Source organism: Rhinopithecus bieti, unplaced genomic scaffold, assembly GCF_001698545.2.
Source record: "Rhinopithecus bieti isolate Rb0 unplaced genomic scaffold, ASM169854v2 scaffold_2723, whole genome shotgun sequence".
Taxonomy (NCBI): Eukaryota; Metazoa; Chordata; class Mammalia; order Primates; family Cercopithecidae; genus Rhinopithecus; species Rhinopithecus bieti.
The window spans coordinates 1,415,459-1,428,917 of NW_016804119.1; the positions used below are offsets into that span (position 1 = coordinate 1,415,459).

Genomic DNA, 13,459 nt, shown 5'->3' on the forward strand with positions numbered 1-13,459 from the left:
GGTATTTTATATGAAGTAGCCCCTACCCCTACCTTGTCCTTTTCCCAGACTCGATTCCTAGATAATCACTTCCATCAATTACGAGATAATCACTTGCCTTACTGACAGACTCAGAGGAAGCGATCAGTTTTTTGGGTAGAATGAAGGGACAAGTAGCGAACTGGCATCCGGGATGCTGCCTAGAACGCTGTCCATTTAAGAAGACACCCAGGTGATACGCAATGCACAAAAAGCATGGAACTCCCAGCAGGCAAGCACTGCAGTCTGTAAACCCTCTATTGAGGAAGGCCATGGCATGTCTACCAGGGACACAGATTTGGGAGGCAGAACACAGACAGGGTGAGGGTGAAAGGCAATGGCTACCTGGCCACGTCAGCCGAACCAACTCCAAAAATCAATGCGATGACAGTGGCTACGGGCAGCTCACTCTCACGTTATAACCTGGGATGGCATAGGCCAGACAGATTATTTCATTTTGTTTTGTTTTTCATTATTTTTATTTACTTTTTTGAAGAGAGGGTCTCACTCCACTGCCCAGGCTGGAGTCCAGTGGTGTGATCATAGCTCACTGGAACCTTGAACTCCTGGACTCAAGTGATAAACCTGCATCAGTCTTCCCTGAGTAGCTGGGACCACAGGGACACACCACTATGCCTGGCCTCTCATTTTGCTTAATTTATTTATTTAGTCACCTAATTTTGAGGGAGGGCAGATTTTAGAAGTAAAGGGCATAGATGGTTCTGTAGTATGCAGAAATCTCAAGCTTTGCTAAGATGGGATCAACATGAAGCATCTGTACATGTACAAATTAGCAAATGTTACCATGACTAACAGTAAAATGAAGAATTAAGGAAATTATGAGGTTAATTTCCTTGAAGTCTCTTAGTAGTCATTTGTGTCTATAGGTATTTTACAACATTGTATTTTCTAATTTAATGAAAGGAAAGCTAACCAAATTTGTGGATTTTATTTTTTGACTCAGCCCCAAAAAGCCTTAGGGCTGATTCAGGCCTGGTTGTAGCAATCGGCTGTCTCAAAGGCCTCCTGAATGTTTAAATAGCTTCTCTCCTGTTTATTTTGCACTGTTTTATCCTGTAAGCTGTCTCAAGGCCCTTCCAATATAAGCATGAGGATTTAAATCTTAATAAATTGAGATTTGAATAATAGAGGTAATCTGGGCTTGGGGGGTCTTGAATTATTGGGATAAACATCTCTATTTCCCATTTGCACATTATGCCTGTGCTGTACACATTGCCCCATGATCAAGGTCAGAAATAGTAAAAATAGTCATAGCAGAAATAATACTGATAATATTTGGAGTTAAATAGCACTTTTCCATTTGTAAGGTCTTTTTTATGTACAGATTCTTCTTCTATTCTTGGAATAGTCCTAAACAGTAGGAAGATCAGGTGTTATACCCACTTTAAAAATGAAGCAAGTGAGTCACAAAGAGATTAAGACACACTTAAAACAATATGGATGAGTGGAGGCAGTAGGACTGGAACTCAGGTCTTCCTGATAGCTTTCCCACAATTTTGCCAGATGTGTTAACATATGTGTGCTAACAATAAGACTCAATGACATTCCAATTAAACTTACTGGAGATATCTTTTTATAAGCTTATGACAGGGACATTGTAGAAGTCTGGAGTTAGCTCTTTTTAAAAAAAGGTTACCACAGAGATTGCTCATCAGTTCAACTCTAGGGTTGAAAGTGACAAGCAATGCTCAAATACCTTTTTGTAGTCTATTATTTTGAAGGAAGGAGTAAAAATATATATAACTTCCTTAATTGTAATTTAACACCAAAATATTTCTTCTGTCCTGTCATTTCTTACCACTCAAAATTCTAAGGAGTTGAATTTTAAGACATAAGTGGAGGCATAAAAATCACAAAGATATATTTTAACATTAATAGAAACAACAACAATTAAAAAGGCTTACCTTGCAGCCTTCACATGTAATGACACCATAATGGATTCCTGATGATTTGTCTCCACAGATCTTGCATGGAATAATTTCAATTTGAGCTGTAACAGAAGCACGCAACCAGTTAATTACATTTTCTTTTAAACACCTTATAAAAGCGTTCCCTGATCAGCATTTGTATAGTGAAAACTAATAACCTGCTAAACATTATACTGCATTAACTATTCATTGCTGAACTGTGAGGGTCCCCCTAGAGCCCTGGACTAAATTATAGCTGCTCGTTATATAATAGCTTTCGGGTTATTAAAATGGGTCATTTGAGAAGGTGTTTAAGAACCCACAAGAAGACTGGAATCAGCATTTCAAAGCCTTCAAGAACTGGAGAGTTCGCAGTTTAGGCCTCAGAGCAAAGCAGATACTGAAATGTTTCTTCCAATCTCATTTTCTATCATTATTTTTAAAAGGTCATAAATCTGTCTTGGCTGAGCATTATAGCTTGACTGCTAGAGAAAAATACACTCCAAAAGTCAGGTCTAGTTAGGAAAATGATTCAATTCAAAATATTAATAAGTTATATATGATGGTAAGAATTCCTTACTTATCTTTAAAAAAATTAACGCAGTTGCCATGTGTTAAAAATTAGTCAATTTGTGTACAATCAGAACCTTTCAGCCACAGAGTTAATATCCTGTTTGAATTTAATAATGATGAATCCTGACAAATAGGATGTATTGCTTCTGAGTTCTTTACATTGGAAATTTAGTTCCTGGTACAGAGGGCATGTGTTTCTACCCAACTGATTATTTAAAGATGCCTCATGCTAGAAGACTAGCAAATAAAATGTATCACACCGAAGTTCTCAAATAAGGCAAAGCGCATTTCTGAGCACACATATTATATCTCAAAGTTAAAAAGAGCATAATTAAGGATAAAAAAATAAGGAATAATTAGGCAAAAGAAAATCCTTAGATCAACTATTAAATAGAATTTAGATGTGAAGTAAAGACCAATGCTGAGCTTGTATAGACAGGATGGGAACAGTCACCAGTTTACCTGGAATGTGTCATGACGCTAAATTCATTTTCCATGGTTTTCACTACTGGGTATCATGTTAGATTATCTACTGAGTTACACACAGAAACACAGTTGCAAGTGCCCAAGTCTGTTTCATTTTTATACAGCCCTTACCTAGCCCCAGACCTTATACACAGTAATTTCTTTGTCCAAAGAATATGTCACACAGTGTAAGTACCACACATAGACACACAGCCCACTCTTTCTTCTAATGTAATCCCATATCCTGGGATAATTCCACAACCACTTACTTTGGATTTGAGGTGATGTTGTGTTCAGTACTTACAGCACACATGAAACTATTGGATTTAACCTCATTATAAACCATGTGTACTGCTAACTCCCTTTCTCAGGGCCTAATACAAGTACTGTGGTGACTTATCCATCATTTTTTTAGTGCTTGCATACTGAGTTTCTTTCCTGTCCAAATTTAAAGATTGTTCCAAATCTCACATCCAGTGTTATTTTCTATACTCTGGAGGCTTTCTAGTACCCCAATAATGGTGACTGTGGATACTAATAGGTATAGTTTGAGTTAAGCAACTTAATATGTTTAAGGTTGCATTCAACAAAAATTGTCATTTGCAAGTGTGCCTCATGTTAACACTTGGCTTGATTTCTTCAAGAAAAATTCTTTATGAAATATGAAATCTAATAATGTCTCATACTTCACAGTCCTTCCGATATGTTTAATATAGTCAAGGCAAAGGTTTGTGCCACAGATCTGCAACTCTAGAGAAAGCGACTTATAGGCCGGGCGCGGTGGCTCAAGCCTGTAATCCCAGCACTTTGGGAGGCCGAGACGGGCGGATCACGAGGTCAGGAGATCGAGACCATCCTGGCTAACACGGTGAAACCCCGTCTCTACTAAAAAAATACAAAAAACTAGCCGGGCGTGGTGGCGGCGCCTGTAGTCCCAGCTACTGGGGAGGCTGAGGCAGGAGAATGGCGTAAACCCGGGAGACGGAGCTTGCAGTGAGCCGAGATCCGGTCACTGGACTCCAGCCCGGGAGACAGCGAGACTCCGCCTCAAAAAAAAAAAAAAAAAAAGAGAAAGTGACTTATGCCTAACTTTTTCAGAGACGCACAAAAGGCAAGTGGAAGTAGAGAAATCGTGAAAGGTGTTATCAGCTGAGTTATTGCCGACTTTTCCCTACATGAATTGAGTAGGCTAGAATAAGAACTAGCCTCACTACCTTGATTCTTAGGAATATAATAATTAGGCAACATAAAGTCCTTGAACCACCCATTAAACAGAATTTACACATGAAATGAAGACCTACTTGGAGCTGCTTCTCCCCATGTCTCACCTCAAGGTGTAATGACAGAAATTAGGGATGAACAAACCTCTTTAGGTCCTAGCATTTAAGTCAGCATCAAAACTACCTGACGCTAAACTTGGGCCTTTTAAGAGTTATCTTCATTCCATCTTAACAATGGGAGAGATCAGGCATGTCTACTTAGTCCTCTATAAGAATATGAAGGCCCTTGGCAGGGCATATTGAGAACACTGAGTAGAACTGCAAATGGACAAACTGAAAATGATATGCAGTATTCCTGTCCAGTTGGCCTGGACTCATGGTGGATTACTAATGAGACGTGAAGTAACGATGTTTAAGGCTGTGACCAAGATGGCTGTCTGGCGTGGGGGACTGCTCATGATGGGAGTGGCCTTGGGAGTACCGTGCTGGCCCCAGCACTTCCATCTTTGGAATGGCTCATGGCCCAGCGGGTGTGACGGTAGGTGCGGTTGGGGAGCAGTTGTAGTACAGACCCCAGAGTTTGGTGCCACTGTGACACAGGACTGATGGCCTGAGTCAGGCTTCAGCTCGCAGGGATTTTCAGATCTGGAGGATATTTGAGCGGAGACAGTCATGAGATCTGTGGAGGCCAAGAAGCTTAGGATAAATGGACTCACTGTAGATTGACTGGTATTTCCAAACAGTGGGGGGCTCGGCGGGGGGGCATTCACTTACATCTTTGTCCCCATGGTGTCTGTGCTTAGTTCCAGTGGGCTAAAGAATCAGAATTAACTAAAACAAGCTTCACTGGGAATCTCACGGTAAGGTGCTACAAGGGTTTCTGGATAGCAAGTTGAGGTATTCTGATTGGTTAAACTAGTCTCCTAGGCTCCCTCCTGCATGGTTCTCTTATCTCAGATGACAATTTCAGTTGCAAATGCTCTTTAGGAAATGACTAAAATCCCCCTACTCCAAAAGCAAACCCTGTGAATGTGATCTGATCACACGTGTTGAAATTCCCAGAAAGCGAGCATTTGCAGATGGGAGCAGGGCACTTGCTCAGCCCTTCATTTAATCCAACAATGCACAAAAGCCCTCCCCATCCCCCATTTTAGTCAATTTCCAGAATTCAAATTAATCCATGAGAAAAAAATGCAGTCAGTGCCTTGCAAATTTTTCAAAAGGAGGCAGTTTAGTTTTGTGAATTTGAGTTTTCAGTCCAACAAGAAGAAGGAGGACAAAAATCCCTCTGCCCTTTGCCTTTCATCATGTAGGCTTTTTGGTTTCCCACCAGGTAGTGTGGTGTCTTCTCAAAACCTTCTTTTAACACAAATTATGAATCTTGGCCCATATATATACTGCACACATTAACTCAGCCAGCATTTCAAAGGATGAGTTCTGTCAGACAGCACTACTGTCAACGTTCACAAGTATATTGATTAAATTAGCCCACATACATATTCATCCCAGCAAAGAAGTTTATTGTGTAGTGGAATATCTGGAGCAAGATGCGCACATATAATCATGAATTGGCTTCACAATGAACAATCTTGCTATGAAAAATTCTAATTTGCCTACATTTTCAGCTCTATTGCCTAAATAATTTGCTCTCTGATGCACCCTATGTAATTCAAGCAGGCTCTCCACACCTGCAGAGGCAAATTTCTGCAGTTTCAAGGAGCTGACAACAAGTGGCAGCCGGCGTCAGGAAATCCTGGAATGCAAGGGTGCTAATTAACCAAGTGGTCCTTGGGGCTAGGCTGTCATTTAGCACTGCACGTCTATAGAAAGTTTGCTTTGAATTTTTAATTATAAAAGGAACAAGAACTTGGGCACTAGCATTCTTAAGATGACATTTATTCCTCAGGACCTATCTTAGGAGATGTCATGGTCCAGAGGACAATGCCCATTCTCCCAAACAATTAAAAAAAATAAAAATTGTATGAGAGGCACGCAGTACTTCATTCTGTGAGTAGTGATCAATAATAAACTAATTTATAATAACATCTACATGTATTTGTGCTAATAATGTGTTATGCATTATATCTCACTCACTCCTCCAACACCCTATGCGGTAGGCATCACTATTTATTGTTACTGTCATCATTGTCATCATCATTGCACTCGTTAAGCAATCACTAACCAGGGCTCAAAAGACATCCCCGAAGTAGTTTGTTTAAACTTAACACACTACTCAGGAATTGATGTCACTATCTCTTTCTGGGAGTTATCCGCTTAGTTTATAACTAAAAATAACCACCAACCTTCTAGGCCACTGATCTCAGTTTCACAAAATGCTGGTTAGAATTTTAACCCTAAAATGACCAATGCCAACGTTTGACAGTTCTTAAGGCCGGGCAAATTACTTAACCTCTCTAAGCCTCAGTTTCATACTTGAAGATTCAAGGATGTCATACATAAATGCATACCATATATATGATATCTGTATGAGCTTTTATATATGTATTCTCTCTATATGCCCATCACATAGTTCTTAGAAATAGTTGGCACTCAATAAATAGTAGTTACTATTATTGTTGTTGTTGATAAGAAATCCTGCCTTATAGTGAAATGAAATTTCTTTCCTCCAGACTTTAAGCTGTTTCTGAGGTGGGGATAGAGAAAAGCTGCTTATCCTCCAAATAATATGACAGTCAGTTCCTACCAGCTACCACAGCAATCCTTCACAACATTGCTGCTTAACTGTTTGCTACAACACAGTGGTATGTTGCAATAAGTTGCAGGAGTGTCACGGGGAACTGGTTACTAATAAAAGTTTTACAAAATTAAAGTTTTTTATTTGTTCACACAAAAACTAAACTAATATGGACCCAAGGTTACCCCAATAATATCGTTCACTGTAGCTCACTTGCACAATCGTATCTTTTCTTGAATTGGACTGAATGGGGTGGGGTTACTGCTGGCTTGCCAGGAAACGGCCGATGGGCGAACCTTTAGTACACCTATGGGAACATGTCTGTCATGCTTATGAATGTCAACCAATTTTCTGTGTCTTGCAAAATGGTCAAAACTAGTGCTTTAAAAGCCTATCTTTTACACAAATCTGTTGATGTTTTTTTTTTTTTTCTGGAATGCAGAGAATATGGAGGACTTTTCACTTGCTATGTTACATATTTCTCTAATGTTTGAATTTTTTACAACCCGCATGTATTACTTTTGTAAGCAGAAAATCAATAAAGATTAAAAGAAAACCCTAAGGCATTTGATTTTATTTTCAGTAAAATGGCTTGAGTCCTTTATGGATTAGTCACTTTATTTTATCCCCTGTTTAAAACTGCCAGGGTATTAAAAGCTTCTGCAGCTGCCTGAATGGCGGCCTGGCTTGCGTGTCAAGGTTAGTCGGGGGAGAGCTGCAGAGTCTTCACCTTGATCCCTGGAGGGACTTCAGGAATGCCAGGTTTCTAGAATTTTGTGGCCCTCTTATTTCAGGGCTTCTAAAGATGGCCATGCAGGGTGTGCTCTGCCCAGTGCGGCCTAACTGAGGGGGCAAAAGTAGGGGCTGAAATGCACCTAGCTGTGAGCCTTGCTGCAGAGCGACTGCAACAGCCTGGAGAGAGGAAGCCTTTCTTCAATCTGTCTACCCAGACAAGCTCCCTTTTTTCAAACCCTCCTTCCAGGGTTGGTGCCCCTTCTCTATAGTGCTAGGAGCGGAGAGTTCAGAGAGTAACACGCTTTCTCTTCACTCTGCCATGGGAGGCCCCAGGCCACCATAAGGGTTTGCAGAGAGCTCTCATTACATCTCCAAGTGGAAGGGGAACAGACCATCGACCTGGACCTGTGGCTTGGAATAGAGTATCGGTATGTTCCATAGCCCAGGCATGTTCAGTGGCCCTCAGGGATGAGGAGAGCCGAGTTTTAGCTGCATCCTATGCAAACTAACGATCAACTTGTTTGGCCACTTGGTCTGCTAAGTATTTTTTAAATATAACACTAATATGTTTCCCTAGTATATTATTTTCTTCTCTTGATTTTGGATTCTTTCATGACAGTATTGAATTAGATCTCCAATTAGAAAGCCCTACTCCTTCAGTAAGCAGTCTCATAGTCATTTTGGCAATAATAATGCCTGAGTTTTGCAGAATTCTCTAGTTTTCAAAGTTTTGATCCTGTTAGCTTGCTTTGATTTTGGTGCTTTTACCATCCCTAAAGGAGGCAGACAGGTATTATCACCACCATTTTACAGATATGGAAAATGAGCCTCAGGAGGGTTAAACGGCTTCTTCTCTATGTCCAGATTTCCCAGGGCTTTGATACAGAAACAGCCACAAAAAAGACAGACTTGGTGTCTCTTTCCTATTCAGAATTATTTGATGTGTTTAGATTTATGCCATCACCGATCAGGGGCTCTCAAGGGGACATAACACCAAAAAGAAAGCACTGGGAGTCAATTCAGCTAAGAGATAGAGTTGGGCCTTCCAGGTCTGCCTCCGAGACTAAAGTCCCTGGGTGGCCTCAAGCAACTCACTTACACCTCCACTTCCTCCATCTATAAAATGGGAGTAATTCTTACCTCCCAGGCAGGTGGTGGTAAATGAGTGCTCCCAAAGCTCTTTGAAGATGAAAAACGTATATACATGGGAAGCTTCAGGAAGCCTGCCATACAATTCGTGGCAAAGATTGTGACGCTGTGTCCTATTACCCATATCCAGCTATGCCACAAAGAGAATAAAAATTACACAGTACCATAATTCTCATCTGCTAGCTAGACTTAAACTTTTTTTAATCATTGGTTTCCAAGATGCTTTCCCGAGGGACTGATGGGTCCAGATGTAACTATCTTACTCACAACTTAGAAGAAAAAGAGCACTTAGATGGACAAGTCGCCTCTTTATGCAAAGTCCTTGACCTGGCTTTATCTAGGGCTTGTACAGTCTTGCTGGGGCATCATGGAAATGGCATAATTCCCACTTGTTAACATAATAAACATATATGTCACCCTCTGACACCCCAAGCCTTATTATTAAGTTGACATCTGACTCAAACGACTCTATCAAATTATAGCCATTTAAAAAAAGTTCTTCACCTTACTAAATAAGCCACTTCTTTAAAAACTTCAACTGGATTGTAATTTCTCCTGAAAACTTAATGGCTTTAAAAAAAATCATTTTTCAATAAAAAGTGTTGAGTATACCTGCCAGATGGCGCACGCGCGCGCGCGCACACACACACACACACTCCTCAAACCATCAAGAGATCAAACATTTGTGAACTAAATTTAAAATAAGACAAAATTGAAGTTTTGGAACTTTGACAATTTTTCTTCAGTCTTTTAAAGACATAGGTGTGCAAGAGTTAAAATACTGGGCCACAATGCCCCATCTGAATTCAGAGAAAGCTGAGCTGTGTGTGCAGGAAATCTCTGAAGAATAAGGAAGCCAGGCACATCTTCTCATGTGGCTTTCTGTGAATATGCAGGTGGTTCTGACAATGGGAACTGAATATTAATCCTTTGTAATATGTTTCCATCCCTACTAGATTAAGCTTTCTAGAGAACTGACTCACATTCCCTGATGGATATATATCTCTGCTAAAAGCCAAATCCAAATGAGCACTTTTATCCCTAGACAGGGAAATTCTGTCAAATCACAGAGGAAACAGATTTTTCATATAGAAGAACAGTGGGTGGCTTTGATTTTTAGATCCACTTCTCTCTAGAATACTCCTATCACATAGTAATGCACAAACTGTTTAAATTTAAGGCATTTGACTCTTTACCTTTTTTTGGTATCTACCTGGTAACCAATTTAAACCTTGAGTGAAAGACTTGAACAGCAAGAGAATAAGCTTCCTAATACTTCATCCTACTCATCCAGTAGCTCAAATACTAAATAAGTTCTCACTCAATAAATGATGCCACCATGATCAGCAATATAATCCTTTTTTTTCTGTTTTTCCTCACTTTTGCCTTTGTAAACAGCAGACGTATTTGTTGTTAAGGATTTGTGGGGTTGTGTGATATCAGGGGCTAAGATAAAGGTAACTGGCCATTTAACCAAGGCCTTGAAGATTTTCTAGGACCCTGGGATCAGTAACATCTAACAAAAGTCCTCTTTCTCTAGAATCTCTTGGGGTGGGTTAAATGTCATTTCATATCAGCAAGAAAGAGAACCCATTTAGTTTGCTAAGTGATTAGACTATGCTCAAGGGAAATTCCTAATAACGTTGTTTCCAACAATGGTGTCCCTTACATAATTCTGGATAATACTAGACAAAAAAAGTCATCTGACTCACAGAACTCCATGTAATCTTTTACTTGCGATCAACTTCACTCTAGATACCAATTCCGTTTTTTCTCCTTTACAGGAACAATTATGCTACATTTAGGTGAAATCTTCCTTACACAGCTAAGAGCAGTGGGGCCAACTGTTTGCTTTCATTGCTCAAGGTCTGTTTTTCACAACAAAAAAGAACATCTTTAAAACCAAACCAAATCTGGCGATCTTATCTAGTTTCTGCTCAACCAAAAACATCAGAATTATTCTTACTGCATTTTATGAAACAGTCTTACTTTACCCAGTTACCCCCAACATTCTCACACCTAAGTCCATGAGAAAACCACTCCACTTTCCAGCTGTCTTAACTTCACACCACATTTCACATAACCCCACAAATTCTTAACAACCATTGATTACTAATTCCACCTGCACAATTTCCATGACCCCCATAACTGTGCGGTCACAAAACTCCGCTGCATGAAGTAAGATGTGCAGAAATGGGTCAAAATAACAAGAATCCAGGTTAAGTCATAAAAGCTTACCAGGCAAAGGAACCCATCATTTCTTTCCATGAACTTTGATGGCATTCTGAAGATCGCTACTGCTCATTGAATAGTAGATATCACTCAAGGAATATTCCTCAACCAAATAAACTGGATTCATGGTAAATTGGAAATAACTTGTAACATTAAACGTTGAAAATGCATTTACATCCCTCTGTAGCAAGCCCAGAACACTAAAAAGACAACACATTTATAGTCACAGGAACATGGTGTCATGACACCAAAACTTTCTTGGTCTACAGATCATGTTAGTGGGTGAGGACTGTTAAGAGGATTAGCCCACAGCCTGTATCTCTGCTCCACCTCTGTGCTGTTTTCCATATCAAAAAAGTGTCCTTAGAATTAATAAGAGGATGAAGCTTTGGATGAGAGATGAGGGAAGGGTCTAGTTTTTATTAAAAATCACAGGCAAATTATTTAGGCTTGCCAGAAGCGGAAGTGTAAATGTTTTCCTATTAACCACTTTAAGATTGTAAGATCTTGAAGAATTAGTGACCAACTCCTAGAAATTCAACTAGTTCCTCCACCTCCAATTTCCAGGACGTGGTCATTAACATCTAAACAAAAAATATGGCAAGTTCTAAGCCTTTCAAATACATCACAGATGTATTTCTGAATTGTGGTTCAATGGTATTTCAAAAAATTCTCTTTTATAATGCTTTTCTAAGACAACCAGTTCAGCCAGGCATACTAATGACCAGACAACCTGAGGACTTGTTTCTAACTCTTTCTCTAAATGCATGGTCTTTAAACTTGCTGATTAAAGAAACATTTCCATTCTTAATTACAACATATAAGCTCAACCTGAGAATGGATAGCAATATTTGTGGATAGCTGAAGCACAGTTGTTTCTATGCCTATTCCCAAGGGAAAGCAGCAGGAGCTGGTGGCTATTTCTTAGTAGGAAAGCGAAATACAGAAAGAGGCAGCAGAGCCTTGGGGATTTAAGGAGTTGTGAGACATAAGGAGAAGAAATGCTCTGGACCAAGCTAAGAGATTGTCAGATTTATTTTAAGAAGGTCTGACATCTGAGCATCAATGCACACATTATAACACCTCATAAATGTCATTTTTTCCCAAGGAAACGAAATGTATAGCCTGTGTGTTTATCTTGAAGCTACTTATTTTTATGTAAGTCATGCACTGGAGGCGAAGTAAGAACACAACAGCCATGTAAAGATATCAAAACGAGACCCGCAACACTGTCCTTCCTATTCCATTTTCAGTTTTTGCTCCTCTAGTCCAAGGTGCTTCTTTTGCCTGCAGAGACAAACATTTCCGATGACATTCTATGACTGTCCTGAAAATATTGCTATCAGCTATCCACTGTTTGGCAATGTGTGTCTCTGTCACTTAAAATAGCTTGAGTGAGTGTGACATTATCACTGCAATAAGTGAATCTTTCTAATTTGCAGTAAAAGCGTACCATTCACACACTTTGGTACTTCAGTACGGCAAGGTTTTGAAATCCATTTCACACGTGGTGGCAGCACATTTCACATAGGATGGAAACACACTCTGATTGCTAACAGCTGCTGTGGGCACATCTTACTGTCACAGCCACAGCTCAGAATAGCAGGTCCTTTTTAATGCCAATAACTGCTACCATCTTAAATGGTAACAGAGGCACACACACACCACACATACACACATACTACACACATATACCACACATGCACACCGTAGCTCACACGTACCACACATACATACACTACACTCACATATACCATGCTCACACCACAGATGCATACCTCACACACACACGGCACAACAGGCACACCTCACACCACGGCACACAGGCAAACCTCACACACGCGGCACACAGGCACACCTCACACACGCGACACACAAGCACACCTCACACACAGGCGGCACACAGGCACACCCCACACATGGCACACATGTACACCTCACACACGGTATGCACACCTCACATACGGCACACAGACACACCCCACACACGGCACACAGGCACATCTCACACATGGCACACAGGCACACCAACGCACATACACAGCACACAGGCACACCAACACACACACACGGGACACAGGCACACCTCACACACACACGGGACACACGCACACCTCACACACACACACGGCACACATGCACACCTCACACACAGCATGCATACCTCACACACACACGGCACACAGGCACACCTCACACACACACACACGGGACACAGGCACACCTCACACACAGCACAGGCACACCTCACACACACATGGGACACAGGCACACATCACACACACGGCACACAGGCACACCTCACACACACGGCACAGGCACACCTCACACACACACGGGACACAGGCACACCTCACACACACACACGGCACACATGCACACCTCACACACAGCATGCATACCTCACACACACACGGCACACAGGCACACCTCACACACACACA

General features: G+C 40.7%; 1 protein-coding gene across 1 annotated transcript in view; it reads right to left on the reverse strand.

Annotated features, from left to right (window-relative positions):
- Positions 1-13,459, reverse strand: part of RORA (RAR related orphan receptor A) — a 98,686-nt gene that overhangs the window by 33,556 nt on the left and 51,671 nt on the right. The window contains exon 2 of the mRNA XM_017864561.1: positions 1,944-2,029. Within this exon, the coding sequence (XP_017720050.1) occupies positions 1,944-2,029 (86 nt within the window). The remainder of the gene's footprint in view (positions 1-1,943; positions 2,030-13,459) is intronic.